The sequence below is a fragment of the Papio anubis genome, chromosome 6 (assembly GCF_008728515.1).
Source record: "Papio anubis isolate 15944 chromosome 6, Panubis1.0, whole genome shotgun sequence".
NCBI classification, from domain to species: domain Eukaryota; kingdom Metazoa; phylum Chordata; class Mammalia; order Primates; family Cercopithecidae; genus Papio; species Papio anubis.
The window spans coordinates 152,808,498-152,835,369 of record NC_044981.1 but is presented as its reverse complement, the minus strand read 5'-3'; the positions used below and the strand labels follow the sequence as shown (position 1 = coordinate 152,835,369).

General features: G+C 43.0%; 1 protein-coding gene across 2 annotated transcripts in view; it reads right to left on the bottom strand.

The window, feature by feature from the left end:
* Positions 1-26,872, bottom strand: part of METTL24 (methyltransferase like 24) — a 112,672-nt gene that overhangs the window by 76,115 nt on the left and 9,685 nt on the right. The window contains exon 2 of one of the 2 annotated variants that reach the window (XM_003898312.5): positions 1,304-1,402. In XM_003898312.5, coding sequence (XP_003898361.1) covers positions 1,304-1,402 — 99 coding nt within the window. Of the gene's footprint in view, positions 1-1,232; positions 1,414-26,872 lie in introns of those variants that run through there. The other variant, XM_031667506.1, reaches the window with a different exon arrangement.

Genomic DNA, 26,872 nt, shown 5'->3' with positions numbered 1-26,872 from the left:
TCATAAAATTAACACCTCTTATTTTCTTCTGGAGCCTTTAAGGGCTTTTGAAAATCACAGTTAAGAGGTCCAGATTCTTATCATTCACGTAAAATCAAACTACAAAACTAAAATTTCAGTATTTTAATTAAGTCTGCCTAAGTCCATCAAATTAATTTGCAGCAGCAAAATAAGATAAAATCATGAGAAGCACAGGGACGAATTCAACATCCCATCACTCATGATTAATTCAACCAGCTTTTATGTCCATGTCTGGGTGATAAATACTAAAATTCCTATGTTTGTCTCATTGCTTTATATGAGAAATGAGACTTTCTGTTACCCTTAAACTAACTAACCTCCTAAAGATCTAGAAATATATTCTTTCCTATGGAAGAAAAGTGCTTTGCTGCCAGAGAGGCTGGGCAGGAGAACACGGATGTCAAGAGTGGGCTTGAGGGAGATTTTAAAAATCCAGGATCCGGCGTACAGCACCAGCTCCACTGTGCAGCTTCCTGAGTGAGCAGCTCTGCAGCTCCCAGGCAGTCTGAGCTCCTAATTTGCTAGCACCTCTCAGTTGAGGGCTAAATTTCCCTTGGGCCTTGATTTCCTTTTCTGTCTCTCTTTCCCCCTGGGATCAGGCAACTTGAGAACGGAACCTCTTGATTAACATGTCAAGAGCCATAGACTCTCCTTAATGGACAGTCTCTTTGCCTGCTCGGGGCACTGGCTCAGCCTGGACCTGGGCAGGAGCTGCCACAATGTGTTAAGTCACTAATAAAGGCCTGTGCTCAGTAATGATTTAAAGTGCTCTGAGATAGAGGGCCTTTGGATTCATTAACTCCTCAGCACACTGCCTGCAAAGCCTCCTCTGCTCTCTTGCCTAGCACGTCCCTGGCTGCCAAGCATCTGCGGCAGAAGAGTGGAAAGGCAAGTTCCTCCAAATACAAAATGGTGCTTGAACCTCTAGATGACGGTTTTGTTTTGTGACATACTCGACTGCCTACTCACGGGGACCAATCTGTCATTTCAAATGGTTTTCCAAAGCAATTTTCTAAAGTGGATCTTTAAAACACTTTGGGATGAATCATTTAAACATTTCAGGTTGGTGACACTCTTGGAGGAAGGAACATGCCCTAGCAAATGGAACGCATCTTATCTGCCTCCAAGTGAGTGGATGAGTTTAAGCAACAACGCCTCTGAACACACTTCCCCATCAAGTCCTCAACAGGAGTTGCTGAGAACCTCCCCACCTCCTTCTTTTGAAAGAGGCAATCAGGATCTTTTGCATTCTTCTCTAACTCGTTTGAGTCTGAAACACAACCTGGGCGGTGCTGATATATCTCAGGAATCTCCAGGCTTCTTCATCCAGGGACTGAGCAGGGCCTGCCCAAGGCTGGAGATCTATATGCCACCGCGGACCCTGCAAGAGACAGAAAATATAGGTTGTGTGTAAGGAAGTAGGAACTGGGTGGGAGGAGAAGGACACAGTATCAGAGAGGAAGCAAGGCTGCTTTAGCTGTCGGCAAAACACACACATGTGCATACAGGCAGCAGGGGGCTCTTTGGGAGCTGCTGTCATTAAGGCCACATCAGTCACAGGGAGACAAATGAGGCCTGCGACAGCCCAGCTCCCAGGTTAAGCAGGAGAATGCAAAGGCCCCGGGGACTGTCTGACTCTGCATTTATGATCAAAGGCAAACTCCATTTGACCCCATTGGGCTCTCCCTTAGCTGCAGTTTATTTTATTTGAGGCTGTGCTCCACTAGGAAGAGAAACTCCCTTATCAATGACAGTCTCCCAAAGCTTAAAGCTTCAAAAATATGTGCCTCTCTAAACAAAGCACCATAATGCTGCAGACTCGTCTTTGTTCTGGGCATTTGTTTATCTTCCTCAGTGCAGGAAGATGGGACCACGGCCCTTGGCTGCTGGGACCCTGCACAGGCAGAGCGAGGACCCCAGAACTGTCAACACCAGGGCTGGGGAGGGTGGCTTTCTAGCACTGTGAGGCAGCCACCACCTGTTAGCAGAGGTTTCGAGGTGCTCCCATGAACAGAGTGGTTAAGGATGACCTGCTCAGCCCCCTTTTGCAGCAAGGATGGGTGGATGAAGGGTTGGGGGAATGCAGTGGTCTGGAGGAAGCAAAAATGGGAGCCCCTCCAGTAAAAAGGGGGGCACTAGTCAGGAAATCCTTATTAGAGCTCAGAACTCCCTACCTACATTTGTCAGCACCAGGAGATGTCCAGGAGGTTCGCTGCAATTCCCAGGGGTGGGGAGGGCTCGTGCATGCTGGGGAAGGGCTGGGGAAAGGGAGAGCTCCAGGAGCTGGTGGGGTCAATGTCTAGCGCCAGGAAAGGCTTTGGGTGTCATAGCATAGCGTTCCTGCAGTGTAGTGAGAATGGGCCCCTAAACCCTTTTTTTTGAGACGGAGTCTCGCTCTGTCACCCAGGCTGGAGTGCAGTGGCCAGATCTCAGCTCACTGCAAGCTCCGCCCCCTGGGTTCACGCCATTCTCCTGCCTCAGGCTCCCGAGTAGCTGGGACTACAGGTGCCCACCACCATAATTTTTTATATTTTTAGTAGAGACAGGGTTTCACCATGTCAGCCAGGATGGTCTCGATCTCCTGACCTCGTGATCCACCTGCTTCGGCCTCCCAAAGTGCTGGGATTACAGGCGTGAGCCACCATGCCCAGCCCCCTAAACCCCTTTTTACGGTGAGGGAGTAGGCAGGGGAGGGTTCTGGGAGCAAGATATGTGCAGTCTTAGGAGGCCATGCTCAGTTTAATGCTCTGCTGATGCTGTCTCGAAATTCTTAGTAATTTTATTATTTTTTTATTACTGCTCCTTGCAGAGCAGGGCTAACTCACAGGCAGCGTGCCTAGAGTCAGTCAAAATTCTTAATAATTTTTGAACAAGAGGCCCTGCATTTCATTTTATACTAGGCCCACGAATCATGTCGCCAGTCTCCCCTGAGGGGCACCTTCTGGAAGAACAGCCTTCTCTTAACAGCTCTTCTTGTTCTGTACAGGCTGAGCAGGCAGAGACTCTAGTAAGAAAGCTGGAGAACGTTCATCATACATCTTCCCAGTTAATGCCTCCCACACCCTTATTTCTTTTCTCCTTCTCTGAATTTGATGTTGATTACCATTTGGTCAAACAATATTTATTGAGCTTTAGCCACTCTGTGCCAGGCACTGGTAAATACACATATACACAGTGTTCTCCAGTCAGGTACTGTGGTAGGAACTGTCTGCACCCAAAAAAGAAACATCTAGACAGGCCAGCCATGAGATGCTTTCGTACAAATGTGGTTTGTTGCCCCTAGATGGGGTGGCCTAGGTGACTCGGGGTTACACAGAAAACATGGAAGTCGTGGGGAACAAGGTTAGTCTGTGTGAAGCAGACAGTCTGGGTTTGGGGAAGAGGAATCCATTCTCACATGGGGGTCTGAGATCAATGCGAGCTCTTTGGAGTGATCAAGGGTTATTCAGTTTAGGCATTATTAGACACACACCACTGAAGGATCCCTGTAGAGCCCGCAGTCTCACATCCTCACAGCCTGTACCACCCTTGTAGGGGCTGAGCACCACACAGTCCCTCTAGAGTGAAGGAGGCCTCCCTGGTTTCCCACAGGCTGCCTGTTTTTTCAGGAGCCCACAGAGCAGGGCCAGCTGCATGGGCATGCAACCTGTGCAGGCTCTCCCAAGAGGCACTCGTGGTCAGGTGGGGGAGACAGACATAGACGAAATAACTTCTATAGTAAAATGCTAAAATATTCAGGAGAGTCGTTCTCTTTAGGAAATATTCGATTCTGAAATCATAAATTATCAACACATTTAAACACAAATGCTTCCAGTCCTGCTTGGTCACATTGACAGACTGAGTGCTTCCCAGGTTACTGCAGCAGCCAGCACAGCAACATGATGTCCCAAGAGCACTCAGCTAGGCCCGGGGTTTAAAACCTCCCAGGTCACTGTCATGGACCACTCACAAGGGCCCCCAGCATCTGGCCCAGGAGTCCCTGGATGAAAATGATGGAGTTCACATGTTATGGTTTTCCTCAAAATGAGGAGTTGGCAGATCTTTTCTATAACGGGTCAAATAGCCAATGTTTTAGACTTTGCAGGCCACACAGTTTCTGTGGCAACTCCTTGCCTCCTGCTGTAGCTCAAGAGCGGCCATAGATAGTAAGTAAACAAATGGTTATGGCTGCCTTCCAATAAAGCTCCATTTACACAAACAGGCATCAGGCTGGATTGGGCCTGCAAGCTGTAGTTTGCTGACTCCTGCTCCAGCTGATTCTAATTCAGAGGTAGGCTGGCCTAGAAGAGGAGGTTTACTGAAATAATGCAAGGGAGGCAGGCTATGATGTTGTTGGGGCTCAGAACATGATTCCCCAAAGTCTGGTGCTTTGGCATGGTATGAACTTTAAAGTGTTGTAAGACTTTCTCCTTAGCTCAGGTAAAATGGGGTCTTTGTCACATGACCATGAGAGATTGGGCTCACAGACACTTTGAAGGGTGAGAAAAATGGAATTTACTGGGCAAAAAGGAAGAAAAGGGAAACAGGGACTCTCAGCAAAGCAAAAGTTCTGCTAGCTGGCTTCCTGCCTCACAGATTGAATCTCAGGTTCCACCCCAGAACAACAGAGGCCAGGCTCCTCCCCACTGCAAATGATGCAAACTTCCCCAGGGGCTCTGGCCCAGTGGACATTCCTCCCATTGCACAGGCTGGTCAGAGTTTCTCCGGGGTCCCCTTTATACCTGGCTGTCTCAAAAGGACATTGGATGGGCCTCAAAGGCGAGTTCTCTCTGATCTTCTGTGGCCCTCCTGTCTCTCACTCCTCTTTCTTCCCCAGAGTGGATACTAGAAACCAGAATTCCTCTTCTGTAAGGCAGGTGAGAGAAACTGGAGACCCTCTTCCCCAAAGCAAGCCATAAAATCTACAAAGGTCACTCTCTCCCTTCTCCCCGAATACCTTTGTTCCAGAGGGATCTTGCCCCATACCCAGGAGGAAGAAATGCTACACAGAGAGACCAAGAGGAAGCTGACCAGACAGGCCTTGCTGGGGTTCCCCCCTCAGCCTATTACCATTAGATCACACCCTTTTGTCCAGTCACACTTCTATGTAGCTGTCCATCTTCATGGAACCTAAGCATTAAAACAGATCATTTTCCCTGCATCGCTGGGTCTTCATTTCTGAAGGCTTCCATGTCATGTAAAACTTTGATTAAATAAATTGGTTATGCTTTTCTCTCATTGACCTGTCTTTTGTTAAAGGAGTGTTGGTCATATGCTTACGATGAGTGAGGAAAGGTATTATACCTATTCCCTATGATGTCTAGATTATAACTAATGTTGTCATCTGGGTGACTTGGGCAACCAGTCAGGGTCCCAGCAGGATCCAGTGGGCTCATTCAAATGGGCTAATTTGAGAGAAGTTAACAAAAAGACTATTTACAAAGGTGCGGGCAGGGCTTAAGGAAACCAATAAGGAATAAATAACGCAATACCTGTGTCTAGTACTACCAGAGAGCCCTTACAAGCCTAAGGGAACTAGATGGAGAAGTCTGTAGTAGAGGAATACAGCCAATCCTATTACATACTCCACCCTAACTGTCTGCCCCACCCACCAATCTCCTGCCTCCTGTTGACCAAACTCAAAGGAAAGGCAGGGAAGAGTGAAGCTGTGCTTGATCCCTGCACGTCAGCCTCCTGGGGTGGAGCAGAGTGGAGGTTGGGCCAGCAGGGGCAAATGGAAGGTTTCTTGTTCCAGCATTCTTTGGAAACAGGCAGTGAGACTTGATCAAGGAGTCATTCATTCATTCAGTGGGCATTTGTGCCACATGCCAGGCTCTGTGTTACAATTTAATATAGGCCACAGCTGTGTAAACCAAAAAATGCCAAAAAGGTTATAGGGGCTCTCACAGAGATCTCTACGGGGAACACTGGGAGCACAAAAAGGCGCAGCGCCTGAGTATTACTCCAAAATAAATGCCTGAAAATACAAAGGCAGAGCGTGGGAGGCAGTCTCCACTGCTAGAAGCCCAAAAGCACATCAAAGGTCTTTCCAGCATTATTAAAGAGACACCTTAAACACAGTAGTAGCATTTAACCTGGGCTAACACACAAAAGTAACTTCACAGATCAATAATTTAGAATCCATATGGTAAATCAATATGGTGAAACTATAGAATTATCTTAAGGGTCCTCAAATAGTATTCTTCTTGCCACCTAATATTTGTCATTTCCAACTGAGTGTTGACCACAAAGGAGCTAAGCACAGCAGTTGGAACAGTGAATAATGTTAAGTTGAGGAGTCTCAGATGGGCATATAATAGAAACACCGCAAATAGATGCCCTCAGAAGTGCTCTGGCTTAATGCTTTGGTTGAGCTGTTTAAAAAACATTTCACATAAAGCAATGTTCTTATTGGAATCAGTCTGACAGCAGTTTGTGATTATTTCCCCATGGAAACCACTAGCTTTTATCATCTCTTTCAATTATCATTGTCTTAATTCTCTAGTGTACAAATCAACATTTGTCCTTCCCAAATTCCCACAAAGAGAATTCTCTGAGCACCTTAAAACATCAATGGCAGGTTAAATAGAAAAGGACAAAAATCATTTTTCCCTTTTTAAAAGCTTTTTTTAATCAATGTGATTTTACTCCAAACAATTCCCTAAATGCCAGGGTACATTAAATGCCTGTCATCCACATGCTTCAAATATCAAGTGGCCATAACAATGCCACCCCCATTGCTCCCAGGAGGTGGGAACGTGGATTCCCAATCCTGCCTGCCACCTGTACTTCCTCTTCAGACAGGTAAAGGAGCAGTTTAAGCAGAGGTGGCTGGAAATACCATCATTTTGGATTGGTCTGTTTGTCCCCAGCAGGCCTGAGCTGAAATGTCAAATGGAGTATTACAATGAGTTGCCACACAGAAGCAGCTTTGTTCCCCAGCTCCTGCAGGAATGGGGACCCCCTCTATTTCTAACCACCAGGGCATTCATACAAAGAGGCCTGCCCCACCTCAGATAAGCATTTCTCAGGGCAGGCGTGGTCCTGATTTCCAAGGTAAGGAAGGAGCCTCCTTTCAGTTTTGCAAAGGCCTTATCTGGCACCTTGTCCAGAAGATGTGCATTGAAAAGTGAGCAGGCTTCTTCTAATGAGAGGCAAATGTTTTCATTACTAGAAAAAAATTCCAAAAATTCAGATTAAGGACAGCAGAAGATTCCATACACGACTAGCTCATGTTATTTAGTGGCTATTTTGCAGGTATCTGAGATTCTACTTTCCGAAGGGTAAAAAGTGATCACTGAGTCACTCAGTGCATGGAGATAATGGATTTGACTCAAAAAGACTGCAACAAGCACAGCCATGAGGCTTTGGGATATTTTTACCATTTGTGATCTCAGCATAAAGTTTCGTTTCTTGAAAAAAAGAAAATGATTCTCTCAAGCCATGAAACTGAATTCCAAGATTTTACTTCTAAAAGATAATGCCAAAAAAAAGCAATCTTTTAAAATACTTCTTTGCTTACCAGCTTACACTTGTGCACATAATAGAAATATATTAATTCAAGACCATGAGCCTCAGGCAAAACTTGTAGCATTTAAAAATTTTACAGGAAAAAAAGCAGGCCCACTCATGACCTAGAAAAGAGAGCTATCGATTCGGTATTGTGCAAAAGCTTTCTTTGTTTTAAAATTTGGAACAGCAGCTTCCTCCTTCACAGACCATATCCTCACACCCATGAATGACCTTAGGCAGCCATGCAGAAATCACCAAAAAATAGTGCCACCATCAGTTTTACAAGCATGTTTCTACATTTTTTGTATAAAATAAACCACAAGGATGCTTCTAATGCTCCATTCCTCTGTGTTTCAAGGCTACAATCCTTTGGAGGATGAAATTATATGATGACTAATGTCAATGATCAGTTTCTTTATCACGATAGATAACGGATAGAGTGTTTGGGATATTTTTTATAAAGTTTCAATACTCCCAAATGCATGTTCCTACCCCTAGTGAGCTCCTGAAGGGTTTCAAAACCAGCAGTTCTCTGCTGGGAAAGATGGCTAACCATCAATTCTGTGCATCACAGTTGTGTGCGTGGAAACGAACAAGGAACTAAGTTGTGAGTCCTTGACTCCAACTCAACAATAAAGTGAGTGTGTGTTGATGCGTTGATGATGGAGAAGCCTAAGCTTTCTGGGAGAAACAAATCCAAAACAAGTAAAATAGATTTATTTAGCAATTTTGCTGCAATTTTGTGCTAATTAAGAGCATCTGTTAGTGGGCAGGAAACAATGACTGAAGGAAATTGTTTATTCCTTTTTAGAGGGGGTGGGGGTGGGAGTAGTTGGGGGAGGGAGAGGCACAAAATGGTATCTGGACAGAACATGACTCCAGCCCTGGCTGAGGCTGTGAGCACTGCTGTTACGTTTCTGTAACGCCCTCAGTGTGTGCCCAGCGCTTCTGAAGGCTGCGGGGGGAGTGCCAGGTGCAGCTCACGTGCCTTCCCCTCAGCAGTCTCCTGTAAGTGGACTGTTTCTCAGACCCGGCCCTGCTTCAGAAAGAGCAAGAATCAGTTATACATTGTGCAGTGATGTTTAAAATTCAGGTAACCCATGCAAAAATTTCATTTAAAAACAAAGGATCTCAGTTTCCATTCTGGGTAACCATACTCCCACCCCGCGCCTCCCACGGAATGCAGCAGCAAAACCTGGACAGAATGCACAGAGCGGTTATTTGAGGAATCTGAAAAGTAAACAGTAGCGGGCAGATTGGAGAAGAAGACCAGAATTCAAAGTACCTCGAAACTAGGAGCCAGGTCGTCATTGCTTTTCCTTCTGGTATCCTGCCCGCCTCTACTCTAGGCTGCCTGGCACCGGTAGTGGGCACTGGCGCAGCCAGGAAGCACCAGGAGCAGCCCTGCAGTTCAGGCTCCAGGAGGCAGGGCGTCTCCTGATGCTCAGGGAGAGTAGAGGAAATCCCCACTTTTCCTCCTTTTTTTTTCCTTTCTCCATTCTTGCATTCCCTCCCAAGTAATCCCACTAAGATGCTAGAAGCCACAGCGGGGGCCTGAAGGCACCCAGAACTCTGTGAAAACGGAAATTTCCTCTCCCATCTCGGGCAGTGGCCTCCACAGAGTGGGGTGAATCCTCATTGACTATTTCTGTCGCTCTCTTCCCGCAGCTTGGCCTTGGACTCAGGCACAGGCACAGGAAGTGTGCAGCAGAGCATAGGCAAAGCAGGGGTAAAAGCTCAGATTTTCTGGCCATAGATTGAAAAACCTCAGGGAACTGGATAATACTGGGGAAACTGGGGAGAAGGAGTAGCTTGGGAAGGCAGCCCCATTAAAGAGTTTGTAAAGCACCTGGGCTCACTCTAGAACTGTACATGTGTGGATCTGATCCTGGCTGGTACAGCAAAGACTTTGAGAGCTGAGCTAAGAGACGGACCTCTGGAGCTAACTGACAGACTTCTGCCCAAGCCCCAGACCGGCTACTAGGTGGGATATACATAGGACACAGGTGAAACCCCTACAAAGGCTTTGAAAACAGAGCTGACATGGAAATTACAACCCACAGGAGGTTGGTGGGAACTTGAGGCCTGGACCCAACCAAGATAACTGCCTGTTAAAACAAATATATCGACATTATCCAGTATTTAAACAAAATTCAGCCTTATAATATTCAAATTTTCAGGATACGATCCCAAACTACTGAGCATATTAAGAATCAGGAAAATCCCAACTTACATGGGAAAAAGACAATTAACAGATGCCAATGTCGGCGTGATACAGGTGTTGAAATTTTTGGCAAAGACTTAAGAGCAACTATTACAAAATAATCCATGAAGTGGACATGCTTGAAACCAAGGACAAGATAGAAAGTCTCAGCAAAGAAACAGGAAGCATAGGGAACAAACGGGAATTCCAGAACAGAAAAATACAATAACTGAAATAAAATCTCAGGGGATGAATTCAATAGCAGAATGAATTTGACACAAGAAAGAGCCAGTGAACTTGAAGACAGATCAATAGAAAGTATCCATGTGAACAACAGAGAGAAAAATTATTGTGGGCGGGAGGAAAGAGCCTTGGGAACCTGTGCAACAATACCAAGAGCTCTAACATTCATGTCACTCATATTCCAGAGGAGGGGAAGAAAGAATGCAGTGCAGGAAAAAAAAAAAAAAAAATTAAAGAAATAATGAGGCCTGGCACAATGGCACATACCTGTAATCCCAGCACTTTGGGAGGCTGAGGCGGGCAGATCACTTGAGTTCAGGAGTTCAAGGCCAGCCTGGGCAACATGGCGAGACCCTGTCTCTACAAAAATACAAAAATTAGCTAGGCGTGGTGGTAAATGCCTGTAATTTCAGCTACTCTGGTGGCTGAGGTGAGAGGATTGCCTGAGACTGGGAGGTCAAGGCTGCAGTGAGTCATGTTGTGCCACTGCATTCCAGCCTGGGTAACAAAGTGAGACCCTGCCTCACAAAAAAAAAAAAAAAAAAAAAAAAGAAGAAGAAGAAGAATGACAGAAAGATCCCCATATATGATGGAAAATATAGCCTAAAGATTCAAGAAGCTGGCTGGGCGCAGTGGCTTACACCTGTAAACCCAGCACTTTGGGAGGCCGAGTCAGGCGGATCACGAGGTCAGGAGATCGAGACCATCCTGGCTAGCACAGTGAAACCCTGACTCTACTAAAAATACAAAAAAACTAGCCGGGCAAGGTGGCGGGTACCTGTAGTCCCAGCTACTCGGGAGGCTGAGGCAGGAGAATGGCATGAACCTGGGAGGAGGAGCTTGCAGTGAGCCGAGATTGCCCCACTGCACTCCAGCCTGGGCGACAGAGCGAGACTCTATCTCAAAGAAGAAAAAAAAAAAAAGATTCAAGAAGCTTTGCAAACCCCTCAGAGGAAAACTCGAAGAATTCCATACCCAGATGCAAAATAAGCAAAGCGCTGGATATTAAAGACAACAACAACAACAAAAACTGAGCCTCTGCTAATCTTGTGACAGACACAGTAGTGGGCCAGGGTCAAAATGGCAAGGTGAGAACGGGCAGAGCCAGCCCGTCCCATAGGAGCCTCTTCCCCTGAGGCCCCCTCCCTGTCGAGACCCAGCTCTCCCTCTGCAAGCCCATCTGCTAAATGTCTCTGGCAGTAGACAGCAGGCATGCTGAAATTCAAATCCAGAGCGCCAATCTGCCGCCTCTGCAGCATGACACAGAGGGTAGGCTGGGAGGCAGGGGAGCCAGAAATCAAATCAGCTCTGACAAGAAAAAATGCACTATAATTCAAGCAGGCCCTGATAACTTTTAGGAAGGAATAAAAAATAAAAGACAAGAAGGAATAAACACTCAGCTCTGGATTTATCCTCTAAGTTAACTTGATAAGTTGGAAAGAGTGGCTAAACAAATTTGAGTTGGGGTTTGTTCTTAAACTGACATCTTTAAACTCACCACATTTTCTGTATAGGTCAAAATGGTTCAAATGTGAGCGAGACTGAAACACACCAGGGGATGGCTAAGATAATAAAACTTGATATATTTTGGATTTTTATCATAGGCAGTTAAAAGAGAAGCCATATGCCTAGAGTGGATCCAGTGAAAGGCAAAGGTTTTCACTTGTTTTCATGAGGTAGAAACTATACAGTGTCTGCATACATAGTACAGATTCAGATGTCAAATTATGGGTTTCATTGAGGTAGCACATCAACCCGGAAAGGAGGGACGAGTTTCAGTTTTCTTATGAAAGTAAGTTTATATAAGAATATTTGGGCCAGGCACGGTCAGGCCTATAATCCTAGAGTTTTGGGAGGCTGAGGTGGGAGGATCACCTAAGGCTAGGAGTTCAAGACCAGCCTGGGCAACAAAGCAAGACCCTTATCTCTATGAAAAGTTACAAAATTAGCCAAGCGTGGTGGTACACGCCTGTAGTCCCGGCTGCTTGGGAGGCTGAGGTGGGAGGATCACTTGAGCCCAGGAATTCAGTTACAGTGAGCTATGGTTGCACCACTGCACTCCAGCCTGGGCAACAGAAGGAGAACATTTATCTAAAAAAAAAAAAAAAGAAAACAAAGTGTGCCTAGGAAAGCAAAGGGAATTTAGAAAAACACTAACCATATTTGTAAGGATTATCTCTCTCTCTGCCTCTTCTTGTCTCTGTCTGTCTCTCTCACACACCCTGCCTCCACATGTATACACACCCTACTCAAAATACATAAGGTTACCTGGACTTTCTGAAACTCGGAATCCTAAAAGTTTAACATCATCTGAATCAATACCAATCTGTTACGTTCATTGACTTACTTCAGTCAGTTACCCTTCCCCCAAACATTTACCAGCCTTGAGACATTGGTGTATCCAGGAGGAAGGTCTGCTGCACCCCTATAAACCCATTTCGGGGGGGGGTCTTCCCACAACACCTGCACAGCAATCTCCATCTTCCCCACAAGAGAACCTGCAACCCAGGGGGTCTACAGGGCTCCCCGCGGTCTCTTCGGTGGCTCTCAGCCCATATCAGTCTCAACTTCATTCAAACCGGGGAAAGTGTTTCCACTCCAGGCTCTAAACCAGACGTGATTTTTATCATGGAAAAGAATTAAAATGCCTCACCTAGTCAGCACCAGCCTCACCTAGTGCAGGGGAACAGGGATCGTGGCAGAAAGAATGCATCCCAGAGGCCACAGAGAGCACCCAAAACACAGAGCGGCAGCATCCCACAGCCACCCCAAAGGCTGACAAGGAGACAAAGGCCACACGTGGCACAGGACATCGATGGGAAGCACAGCCTTTCTTGGAAACCAGTTGTAGACACTGGATGATGCTTGGATCCTCTCCTCTGAGACAGGACAAAAGCAAGCAGGACATAAAGTGCTCTGCCATGAGTAGGACAGCCCCAGGGGTTGGGGGATGGGGGACAGCAAAGCCATACACCATTTACCACATGGCTGAAGAGTAGCAGTGGTTTCCTCGTGAGGCTATCACATCCCACTGAATATGTCATTGGTTGCACATAACCGTGCATGTATACATGTATGTATTTCTCAGTTCTCAGCATTCATTCATTAACTCTTTTGTCATTTTCATATTATTCATGTTTCATACTGACCTATGCTACTCTCTTGCCCTTTGACAGTGATACAGTATTTGGTAGTCTCAGTAAATCCTACCTGACAATTAGAGATAATACTCTGGTTCCGGGACATTCCTTGCATGATTCTATATGTATAGAACATTTTTCTGTCTGAATGCACTATAAGTTATAGTAGCTGACAAGTTAGGAGAAGCCACATAAAAGCTTCTTTTGAATCTCTGGGAAGCTACCACCAGGGCAGAACAAGGCAGGCAGAGTCGACTGGACTCTTCTGGAGCCAAAAGTATTTCAACCTCAACCCTAAATGGAAGGAAAAAATCCACAGTCTTTATTACAAAGTGGCCTTTTTCAGGGACATGAAGAATTGCTGAAGGAAGCAGACTTTTTTGGAAGTCAATCAATTCTAATCGGGTCTGCTGCTGTGGAACTCTCTGGACTCAGGATTCTTTGGTGAATGGGAGCAAGAATCTCCAAGGTTAGAAGCGAAGCTGCCAAAGTGGCAACTTACCTCGACCCAGGCCCCTCTCCCCACTTCAGACTGGAAAAAATGAGAGTACAGGTGACAAACTGTACAACATAGCATATCTAAGCTGACGAAATCTTGAATATATTTCTTAATTGTATGAGAAATGACTAATATTCCTTTCATTAAAGAAAAACAACCTTCCGTCCATAAGTAAAAACTTTAAAAAACAAAGCAGTTACAGAATCTAAAAGACACAAACAATTTCAAGCTTTAAATTGTACTTGCTTTGTACTTGTAAGGAATCATTGTATGTTTTTTAATGAAAAAAAATTTTTAAGACTAGGGTCTCACTATATTGCCCAGCCTAGACTTGAACTCCTGGGCTCAAGTGATCCTCCTGCCCCAGCCTCCCAAGTAGCTGGGCCTACGCTGCACCTATTGTACTGGTAGGGGGTCTTTGCATTAAAAGAGACCTTAACAATAATCAAGACTAGCTGCTTCATATTATAATTGAAGAAAATGAAGTTCAGAGAGGTGAAATGACATGGCAAAGTCACCCAGGTAGGAGGTGACAGCAATGGATTTTGGCCCAAGCCTCTAGGCTGCTGGTCCCATACTTGCTCCACTACCCCATGCTGCCTCCATCCCAGGTCTCGGAGTTTTATCCTCCCCAAAGCTAGCTGATAATATAGACATGGCATGCCCAGTAGTACTTCAGAAAGGATTCCCAGGTGAAAACCAAAATGGCTGTCTTGCACTGATAAACTCAGCGCAACAGGTAAGAAATTCATGAAATTCTTTCTCCATAAGATACAGAACACACTAAAAAGTTCGCTAGTGGCTCTGAAAATGTCATGGAGGATGAATCCTTAGTGAGTTAAAAAGGAGAATTAGAACGTGTCAGGGGAAAGGATTTGGGCCTTTCTGATGAGTGGCAGTGGTATATGTAAGTAGAGGCAGGGGCCAGCCTGAGTCTCTGAACGACAGCAACAAGCTGAGACCTTGCCTCTCATCCCTACCAACACACACTGGCCATGTAGCATAGCAAGAAATAAAAGTTCTTCATTTTAATCCACTGAAATTTGAAATCCAAACATCCATGTGAATGTTCGTTACTGCATCATAACCTAGCCTCTCCTGATTCATGCAAGCACCTACTAAAAGGTACTCGATAAAAGATGGTTATCATTTGCTGGCGAGGTTGCAAAGAAAAAGGAACACTTATACACCGTCAGTGGGAGTGAAAATTAGTTCAACCATTGGGGAAAGCAGTGTGGTGATTCCTCAAAGAGCAAAGTAGAACTAACATTAAACCCAACAATCCCATTATTGGGTATGTTCCCAGAGGAATATAAATCATTCTACCATAAAGACACATGCACATAAATGTTCATTGCAGCCCTATTCACAATAGCAAAGACATGGAATCAACCTAAATGCCCATCAGTGACAGATTGGATAAAGAAAATGTGGTACCTATACACCATGGACTATTATGCAGCCGTAAAACAGAACAAGATCATATCTTTTGCAGGAACATGGATGGAGCTGGAGGCCATTATCCTTAGCAAACTAGTGCAGGAACAGAAAACCAAATACTGCACATTCTCACTTAGAAGTGGGAGCTAAATGATGAGAACTCATAGGCACAAAGGAGGGAACAGCAGACACTGGGGTCTACTTGAGGGTAGAGGGTTGGAGAAGGGAGAAGAATGGGAAAACAACTATTGGGTACTAGGCTCAATACTTGGGTGATGAAATAATCTGTACAACAAACCCTCGTGATACGAGTTTACCTATGTAACAACCTTCACATGTACCCTAGAATCTAAAATAAAAGTTAGAAAAAAAGAGGGCACAGAATGAAAAAAAAAGAGGTGGTTATCATTAAGCATGCACCCCTACAGGACTTTCCCAATGCCACACCATCAGAGATCGAATGGTAGGCTAGAACAGATCATTGGTCTTATGCAGATTCTTGGATAAGGAAAGAAAAGTACAACCAAGGACAAGTCAGTGTCAAGATCAGATTCAGGGAAGTTAGGAAGTGCCCAGATAGACCATAAGGGAATTCCAGTTATAAAACAAATCCTGGGCCGGGCGCGGTGGCTCAAGCCTGTAATCCCAGCACTTTGGGAGGCCGAGACGGGTGGATCACGAGGTCAGGAGATCGAGACCACCCTGGCTAACACGGTGAAACCCCGTCTCTACTAAAAAATACAAAAAACTAGCCGGGCGAGGTGGCAGGCGCCTGTAGTCCCAGCTACTCGGGAGGCTGAGACAGGAGAATGGCGGGAACCCGGGAGGCGGAGCTTGCAGTGAGCTGAGATCCGGCCACAGCACTCCAGCCTGGGCAACAGAGCGAGACTCCGTCTCAAAAAAAAAAAAAAAAAAAAAAAACAAATCCTGGTGCCCTGGTGCATCATGCCCCCAACAGACTGCGTGCGTCAGGCCTTTTTCCTCTTGCCCAGAATTCTCCCGCTTATTCACTAGTCAGTTCAGATTCCACTTATTCTTCAGACTCTAGTTTTAGTTCCATATATTCCCTCAAGTTTCCTAATCCTTCAAGCCTCTACTATGTGCAAAATAGAGCATGCAGAGCAGGTGCTTCAGCAATTATTAGTTTTACTTCCCATTTTGTACTTAATCAAACATTTGGTATAATCTGTTTCAAGTGTGTCAATCTTGTTTCTCTAACCAGACTACAAGCCCTGTGAAAATGCCATGTGTTTTACTGCTTTTACAGTCCCCCACAGAAATGATTCCAAGGGACATTTTTACACTGATTTAAATGCCAGGGAGGAAAGAACATGATATAATCCTTAGGGCTGAGGACAATTTGTTTTAATGACTTTGGAAGAAAGTAGGCAAATTCACTAACTGGACTTTACAGTAATACTTTAATCTAGCTAAATAGACATACTCTTTCTTTAGGTGGAAATAAATTGTTATAAACCCTACATGTCGGTTGGGTGCGGTGGCTCACACCTGTAATCTCAGCACTTTGGGAGGCCAAGGTGGGCGGATTACCTGAGGGCAGGAGTTTGAGACCAGCCTGGCCAACATGGGTGAAACCCTATCTCTACTAAAAATACAAAAATTAACTGGGCGTGATGGTGCATGCCTGTAATACCAGCTACTCAGGAAGCTGAGGCAGAAGAATCGCTTGAGTCTGGGAGGTGGAGGTTGCAGTGAGCTGAGATCACGCCACTGCCCTCCAGCCTGGGCAACAGAGCGAGATCCTGTCTCAAAAAACAAAACAAAATCAAAACAACAACAACAAAACCCCCGACAGGTCTTTGATTCAGCTTTGTTCAAATTAAAATTAAAACCAGAGATGACAAGTAGTTTAGCAGGAACCCTGAGAAAAACTACAAGGAAACATTTTTGAGAATTTAAAACACTTCATTAAAAATTAGCATTTGTTTTAATAGATTAAAAAGTTAAGTATTTACATACCAGTTATCATAAACTTTAAGCTAAACCTGTATAAGTTGTCTACTTGAAATCATAAGGTTAGGTTTTGTCCAAATCGTTTAACAGCACTGAGCTAATTAGTCTATAATATTGAAAGTTAGCTTTCATAATTCCAAAGACTGCTGGTATGTAACCTTGCAACTATCAATATTTGTTACTGCAAACTTTATTGGTTAAATGCAGAAAAAGTAATTGGTGAAGGTCAAGATGAAAACAGTGTTTGTCATGAGAGGTTGATCCCACAGAGCTGACCTCCCAGAGATAACCTCCTGGTCATAACTACTCTGGTCTACTTCTAATCATTCATCCTGGATAGTGATGCTGTGCAGATTCTCTTAAAGTTAAGTAAGTGCATTCCTCCTTAAAGGAATTTATTTTACAAGTAAAATAAAGTAGCTTCAGTGTACCTTAAAACGTGGAGCACGACTTTTATTTTCTTCAACACATATTGCAGTAGAAGCACTCCTCATCTGTCTCTACAAAACCAACTCAGAATTTTCCCTGTCTGTGTACTCCTGCTGCTAACAGCTTGGTTCATTCTCCCGCTAGGAGTCATCTGACTTGCTCCCAAACCAGTTTCTGTCAGTTGTACGAGTTATTGAAATGACATAATTTAATTGAAAATTAGGTAAACCAATGAAATGTGTGCATAGAAAGAAAATGAGTTTTCTTTCCTATGAAACAAACAAGTCAATAAAGGCTAGGTGCCATTTCTAAATACTGTGCATTAGGTATGGGTGAGGTAACTATAAAAAAGAATAACAAAGTCACTAAAATCTGGAGGTGTTCTGCACTTAGGCTATTTTACAAGTGTCAAATTCTTGCTCCACTTTGAAGAAACCAAAACTGGGAAGGGTGGGTGATATAGTTTAGATGGCTATGTGCAAGAAAGATCACAACTCCAGCCAGGCGCAATGCACACAACAAAAGATTGGCAAACAAACGCACATGTGTATGTTTTCAGTTAAAATAGATGGTCTGTGTATATGTTTTTGTGATTCACTGTTTTAACCACAGCTTATTGTATATAACTGACCAATTATTACAAATTCGTGACTTTGGATATGGGGCTTCTACTCAACTTCTTAATTAAACGATTGTAGAGATGACACAAGTGTATAGATAGAGGCAGTGCAATGTTATTAATCAACTTAGGAGATGCCAGAGTAATGTTGGTGCCGAGCTGGAGGAATATGAACATAAACCAGGATGTGGACAAGGTTGAAGAGATGACCCATAACTTCCTTTATATTTATTTTCTCAAGAAGCTATGAATTTTCCCAACTCTAAAGACTGTTTCAGCATTCATCATTTTAACAGCATAGAACAAGCACTTATTTACAAATGAAACAACACAAAAATCAATAGCAGGGAGGAACCACTGGCTACTATCCTGAAAAGAAAACACAGCTCTTCTTCAAGGTCTAACTTAAGGAGTCGAAGGCGCTCACATACCTGGCACAAGGAGGGTGTAGCTAGGCCAGGCCTGGGGTGCAGAGGGGCAGGGTTGTGGGGGTGGAGAGGAGGGGTCCTGACTCTAGGGGCTGTTGTCCAGGAGGTCCACCTCCTGAGGGTTCAGCCCAGCCAGGAGTGAAGTGATTCCAGAAGAGAGAAGCCCAACGCACTGGGGAAGCTCTCAGTTAAAGATGAACACCCGTTACTGAACTCTCTATCCCAAGTTTAGAAATCAACCATCACAACCACCACTGGCCACGTCTTAACCTGGCACTCATGACTCCCTGCCAGAGTGGTCCATCACAGGAGCCCTGTGCTAGGGGAGACCTAGGTATCTGTATTCCGAAAACTCCTATGGGCAATTCTGACCCACTCTTCATGAGCGACCTTCATGAGAATCGTGAATCTGCTGAAATCAACTGCAAATGAATGGGCATGTGTGCAAATGTTCAGTATTCTGGAGAGCTTGTCCACAGCTTCCATCAAATTGTTTTCATCAAAATTTTGAAACTCAAAAACATGGAGAACCACTGTTCTGAACTCAGTTCAAGTCTTCACCATTCTGGTTATCTCCACAGTACGGAGGAAATCTGAGATGAGGCCGAACACAGCATTCCCCCATACACAGCCTTCCTGCTGTACGTTCTCTCTCTACTTTTTTTTTTTCCAGACTCCAATCTGTTCCTCTTTCTTCACTTCTATTTTTACACTGAAAAGTTTGGGTTTCAAAATAACTATAATCTAAGAATTCCTCAGATAAAAGACACAGAAAAGTAAATTTCCAATTTCCCTTACCCTACTTCTCACATTCCTGTATGGTTTTTTTATTAAAACACTTTTTTTCAAAACAATGAAGGGCACTTTATGTCTGTTTTTTCTATTAAGTTAATGACTTGAACAAATATACACATATTTATTTTAATTGTCAGCATCATGGCTTACCTATGTTTTTAAAATAACAAATTATATATATAGATAGCACTCTTTTCTCCTGTGTCTTGTCTCAACACATGACCATAACAAGAAAGGATACAATGTTGTATGTGTTAAACAGGCTCCAATCTGTGCTGGTAGTTTGGTTTTATAAATAAGAACATTCCCTGCCCAGGAATAAGGCCCAGGCATTTGGATTTTCCAAAACAACTCTCTGTAACCAGGGTATCCAAATAAATTCAAGCATTTCAATTTCAAAACTGATGTAGCTATCTGCTCCTGATTGAGGTTCCTCTAAGTGCACATTAGTTAAATAAGCCTTTTTCTATTATTTCTGAGCAAAATGAATATTCACTATTCAAAAGGACATGCCCTATTATAATTATATAACCAGTTCAAATTTGTTTTTAAGAAATGTAAGACAGACTTGAAATTTCAACCTGACAAAATTGCTGAAATCAAGCTTCAAGATATATTCGTTCACTTGGAAAATTTCTAAGAAGGCTTAATATCAAACCTAAAATGTATAGTAATTAACACATTTTTCTGAGATCCAGATTTCAGCATAGAGGCAGTCTCAGTATAGAGCAGAAAGAACATGAAATCTGACCTCATCTGACCTGGATTATAATCGCAATTTATCTCAATCCAGTAATTTAACCAGATCCCTTCTTGGTGGAATGGAAATAATGTCCATCTCACTCATAAGGTTATGATGAGAATCACTTGGGATAACAACAGAACAAGCCTCTGTAAACTGGGAAGAGCTGTCTAAAAGCAAGGTACTATAAATGCTGTTCCTTTTTTAATGCAAAAGCCCTCCAAAATGCATAGGATGCTTCTTGCACACAAGTCATTAGAATGAAGTGACAACAGTTATCTGGGTGGGAATGAAGGTGAGAAAGAAGGGCCAAGGTAGCTGAAATCCTTAGCAGAACAAGTGCTCTCTTGTATAAGAGGTGCAATGGGCTGACAGCTTCCTGGCCACATCTTTTGACAACCCTGGTGGTCAGTGTCAGTGCTTTGTGCAAAAAGCTAGTGCACTAGGAGGTCAGCAGGCTCACAGTGATGGCAGCTTGAGGCTCTCTCTGCTCTGGCAAACAGCAAGCTCCTATGTTTCTAATGCAGGGCTGTGTGTATCTGATTCTGCAATGCACCTGCCACGCCTGGGGAGCTGTTGGGAGAAGCAGAACCATGAAGTTCACCAGCAGCCAGAAGAAGATTCCTGAGAGGCCAAGCCAGGTGCTACCTAGAGAGGCCAGCATGTGGGCTCCACATTTCTGCTGAACACGTCTGTGCCCAGAAGTGAGTACCATCAGGCTAAGGTCCCAGAGGACACTCACAGTTCATTTCTCTTTATCTGAACAGAGAAAATCATGTACTTTCACACCTGTCATGCATTCCATGGGCTTCTGAACATTTTTTTAAAATGGAGATATAATTCACATGCCACAAAATTTACTATTTTAAATTTACCATTTCACTGTGGCTTTTGGTATATATACAGCTTGTACACCTGACACCATTATCTAATTCCAGAATACTTTCATCACCCCAAAAAGAAATTCCATTCCTAGCAGCAGTTGCTTCCCATTCCCCTCTACCCCCAGCCTCTGGCAACCACTAATCTACTTTCCATCTCTCTAGATTTGCCTATTCTGGACATTTCATTAAAAAATGAGTAATGCAATATGTGGCCTTTTGTGATTGCTTTTACTTAGCATTAGGTTTCAAGGTTCATCCATGTTGTCGCATATATCAGTGCTTCATTCCTTTTTATAGCTGAATAAGTTTCCCCTGTATGGGTATACCACATCTTGTGTACTCATTCATCAGCTGATAGACATTTGGATGGTTTCCAACTTTTGGTAGATGATACTATGAATATTCATGGACAAGTTTTGTGTAAACATGTTTTCAGTTATTTTAGGTATATACCTGGAATGCAATTGCTGGGTCATTTCTGGGCACTTTTGAACCCTAAAGTTTATGTCATCACCCTCTGTGTACCCATTTCCATGGCAGACAGAAATAAATACAGTTCACAAGGAACCCCAAAAGCCAAAGGAGAAAACGAAGACAGGTAGAAAGGGAAAAAGGGGTTCTGCATGAAGCAATATATAGCTGCTCTCAAAGTACCACTAATAATGTATTTCCCCTGTACCATAACACTGCAGTAGCCATAGTTAGGATGAGGGGACCAGCACTGGGCCTAAGTTGGCACAATCCTCTTAATAATAAGAACGATGAACATATAATGAGTGATTCCTATGCACAAGGCACTGTGCTGAGCACATTTTATGGATTGTCTAATAGCAGAGAGGAAAGGAGAAACAGGATTATTGAAAACAAACACTCACTGCAGCCAATTCTGCCGTCTGCCAGAGTGGCGTAATTCATGTCTAGGACAGACCTGGAAGGAAAGGGGAAAACAGAGGAAGCTAAATTGCCTGAGGAAGAAAATGACATTTATTTGCTAGAGCCAGGTAGGGAGTAGGGGTGTTGAAGGCTTGAAAATGGAAAAGGGATTGATGTGTAGATAAGAGAAGGCAGGAACCTAAGAAGAAAGCAGGGGCCTAAGAAGAAAAGACAGCCTGTAAGAAATCCCAATGGCCAAGAAAACTTTAGTTTTAGTTGATTTCTGTTTTGAACCACGTTGTTATCTTCCTCCTTTTCCCTGAGACCTTCAGTAAGGCCTGTGTTCGTGTCACTCTGGAAGATTAGAGAAGTGGGCAGTGCAGAGCAAAGAGGAGACAGCAGTGGCCAGAGGTGAAACACTGAGCTAGCAGCAAGAATTCAAAGAGAGATGACCAGAACAGATAAGCCCCATTATTATCAGAATATTGGAGGGAAGGAAAGGTACTGAACTTGTAGTACATGGCTCAAGCCATTTTAAGTATTAGGGGAAAGGGTGACCCCAGAAGCTGGAAGAGATGCGATCACCTGCCTTTCATGCTATAATCTGCCCAACAATGCAACAGTTATGTTATAAAGGGTGGGTAACAGGGAGTAGGAGGCAAATCCAAGATTTACCACTTTAATGTTCACTGCATGACAATGGACTCACGACCTTCAAGACTTTGCAGTGCCATTCCCATGAATGGTCAAAAAGTCCCAAAACATTCTCAGTGCCCTGTGGAAGTCGAGGACTGTTCTCAAGCTACAGATGAAAAAACTCCAGCACAAGAGTCTCCTGGACATGACTGGGTCCACTGAAGGTTTTTCTCACCCATCCTCCTGCAACAGTCACAGCTAAAGGGCCTTGAGGCCACTTCTGTAGCAGGGGTTGACAAAACTTTTCTGAAAAAAGCCACACAGTAAATACTTTAAACTTTGTGAGCCAAGAAGCAAAATCAAGAATATTATTAATAAATAGGTACTTATATAAAAAGAGAAATTTCTACAGCTTTTATTGATGAAATTCAAAAAATAATAATTGTGCACAATTTTTAGTAATACAGATCTGTTAATGAGAAGAATGAAATTTATTGATAGCATTTTTTTCCACTGGGGTATATACCTGGAATGCATATACCTCAAATTAATGTTTCCCAAGCAATGGGGAAAGGACTCCCTATTCAACAAATGGTGCTGGCATAACTGGCCAGCCATATACAGAAGACTGAAACTAGGCCTCTTCCGTCTACCATATACAAAAATCAACTAAAGATGGATTAAAGCCTGAAATGTAAATCCTATAACTATAAAAACCCTGGAAGACAGCCTAGGCAATACTGTCCTGGACTCAGGAAAGAGCAAAGACTTCATGACAAAGACACCAAAAGCAAACACAACAAAAGCAAAAATTGACAAATGGGATCTAGTTAAACTTAAGAGTTTCTGCATAGCAAAAGAAACCATCAACAGAGTTAGCAAACAACCTGTAGAGAATGGGAGACAATGTCTGCAAACTATGCATCTGACATAGGTCTAATACCCAGCATCTATAAAGAACTTACATTTATAAGAAAAAAACAGCCCTATTAAAAAGTGGGCAAAGGTCATGAACAGACCTTTACACTTCCCTAAAGAAGATTTACACGCAGCCAGCAAGTATATGAAAAAAAAAAAGCTCGATATTACAGATCAGTAAAGAAATGTAAATCAAAAACATAAGGAGATACCATCTCACACCAGTAAGAAGGCTATTATTAAAAAGTCAAAAAGTAACAGATGCTAGCAAGGTTGTGGAGAAAAGGGAACATTTATACATGGTTGGTGGGAGTATAAATTAGTTCAACCATTGTGCAAAGCAGTGTGGCAAGTCCTCAAAGAGCTAAAAGCAGAACTACCATTCGACCCAGCAAAACCATTATTGGGTATGTACCCAGAGGAATATAAATCACTCTGCCATAAAGACACATGCACATGAATGTTCATTGCAGCCCTATTCACAATAGCAAAGACATGGAATCAACCTAAATGCCCATCAGTGACAGATTGGATAAAGAAAATGTGGTACCTATACACCATGGACTATTATGCAGCCGTAAAACAGAACAAGATGGAGCTGGAGGCCATTACCCTTAGCAAACTAATACAGGAACAGAAAACCAAATACCGCATATTCTCACTTGTAAATGGGAGCTAATGATGAGAACTCATAGACACAAAGAAGAGAACAATAGACACTGACTGGGACCTACTTGAGGGTGGAGGGTGGGAGGAGGGAGAGGAGCAGAAAAAGTAACTATTCAGTACCAGGCTTAGTACCTGGGCGATGAAATAATCTGTACCACAAGCCCCCATGAGACAAGTTTACCTATGTAACAAACCTGCACATGTACCCCTGAACCTGAAATAAAAACAAACAAAACAAAAAACAAACTTAGTTTATCCTAACATCAAACTGATTACAAACGTTCATCTGCAGAAACCATTCTTAGCTTATGGGCCGTACATAAGCTACATGTGGTTCTCAACTTCTATTCTGCAGCCACTGTTATCTGAAGCAAAGTGAATGCTGGGTTATCTATGTAGAGAGTCTGTAATGCAATACTCTGATTCAGAAATTAGACACCTCAAATGGACTTTGAAGTAGTGCTTGAAAGATCCAGCTGTTCCTCGAACCCATCGGTCTAGTCCCCCAGTGATAGAAACAACCATTCTTTCAGCCAGTATTTCCTGAGAACCTACTATGTGCCAGAACTGTCATAGTCACTGGGGATATTGTGGTGAGTAAGACAGATGAGCTCCCTGCCTTCCTGGGGGATGAGACTGCAAACAAATGTTAAAGCAAGAAAAAATTGTCAGAGTGGTCGTGCTATGGAGAAAATGAGAGACTATATTGGAGGAGTAGGGATAGGAAGCTACTTTGGATGATGCAGTGTAATAACCAGTTCCTTTGTCCCTACATTATTCTCAATCCTTTTTTTTTTTTTTTTTTTTTTTTTTTTTTGAGATGGAGTCTCACTGTGTCACCCAGGCTAGAGTGCAATGGCACGATTTTGACTCACTGCAACCTCCGCCTCCCGGGTTCAAGCTATTCTCCTGCCTCAGCCTCCCAAGTAGCTGGGATTACAGGCATGTGCCATCACACCCAGCTAATTTTTGTGTATTTGGTAGCGACAGAGTTTCACCATGTTGGTCAGGCTGGTCTCGAACTCCTGACCTCAACTGATCCACCCGCCTTAGCCTCCCAAAGTGCTGGGATTACAGGCATGAGCCAGCGCATATGGCCATCAATCCTTTTTTTTTCAATCAGACATTTGTGTTTTTTCCAGTATGATGGAGGTGAAATAGAATCTCACTGTGTTTTGATTTTCTTTCCCTTCTTATTAATCATCATTATATGTAAATATATATATTTTTTGACTTTCAGATTTCCTCTTCTATTAATCCCTGACTGATTTCTCGTTTATTTTTCTGTTCAGTTTTCTTTTTCACTTTGTTGGCGTTCTTTTAAAATTTTGGATATTGATCTTTTATTGGTGCTATGTATTACAGATATATTCTCCCAGACTATCACTTGTCTGTTAACTTTGTAGTGCCTCTTGTTTATAAGATTTTAATTTGTATCTGGTAAAGAATTCACTATATATGAGAATTGGTTGTTAGCTCCCTTCTCAGCAGGCAAATATAGAAAAAAGCATGGATTTTTAGTTTAAACCTTCATTTCATCCCTTATAGCTGTGTCTTGCCCAAATTTGTTAAAGTGTTGAGCCCTGACTTCCCTGTCTGCAAAATGAGAACAATTCCTACCTCACCGTTTTGTTTTGGGAATTAAATGAAAGAATATATGCAACTCTCCCAGTACAGTAGGCCCCTCCCACCTCACTCGTAAATTATAAGCCGCTTTGAAGGAATTATATTCCGCGTAAAACCATGCACAGCATGGATACTTAGACTTTGTTCATTGTGTTGATTGAGTTTATCTTTAAAATGCATATAAAGTACAAAGTATAATAATATGCACTTAATTGACTAAAATGTGGAAGACAAGACCAGAAAAACAATTTAGCAATTAACTCTTTAACCCACAATTACTCCAACTGTCCTCCCTTGAACTAAAGAGGTAACAGAGTGGTAGTAAGTGACCCAGTTAATAGGAAATTTGTAAACATTCTTTTGAGGGAAAATGGTATTTCAAAAGCCTGGAATCCCATTTATACTGTCAATCCTACTATGGACCAAAATCCATAGAACAGCATGTTGTAAAAGATATTTGTAATTAGTTTTGAGAGAAAAAAAAAAATCACAAACTAATGTGAACAATAAGCCTTAACAACTTCATAATAAATGAGTTATATGGGGAATACATTTATAATACAAACACTAACAGAAATGTACTAGTTATGGCTAGCTTTTGTTTCAGATTAAAAAGAAAAATTCCAACTCCTCTGATCCCTGAGCATATTATATATGCATTACGTTTCAAGAATAATAAAAGAAATATTAAAAATGGCAAGGAATATTGGGTTTTACCCACCACAAGCACACACATCTACACGTTTTTGGTACTCACAGGCCAGTGCCCCAGCTGGAAACACAAGACTGAACACAGACCATATTCATTGGCTGAACTCTTTCCATGTGAACACCTGCAAGGTGCTTTCACCTACCTGCTCTTGTTTCATCTTCACAACAACCTGTGAGTTAAGTATTAGTAACGTTTGTTCAAAGGAAGAAACTCAAGTTCAGAAAGGGTATGCCACTTGTCCCTATTCAGTAAGCAGGCGAGCAGAATTTAAACTGCTGACTGCAAATATGAAAAGATAAGCCCATCTTATAGATGAAGCTGCACCAGACTGAAGTATTTTCATGAAATTTGTAAAACCATGTAAACAGGACTCCAAGATCCCATGTATTACTTTCACTGACTTCTCCCATGTGCTACTCCTGAAACTGCTGAAGGAAGAGAACTCCTTCTATGGCCTAATTACTCTGAGCTCAATGAGCACATATTTTGCTAAATGGAATTTTTAAGTGATTGTGCTCTAGTCAAAGTAC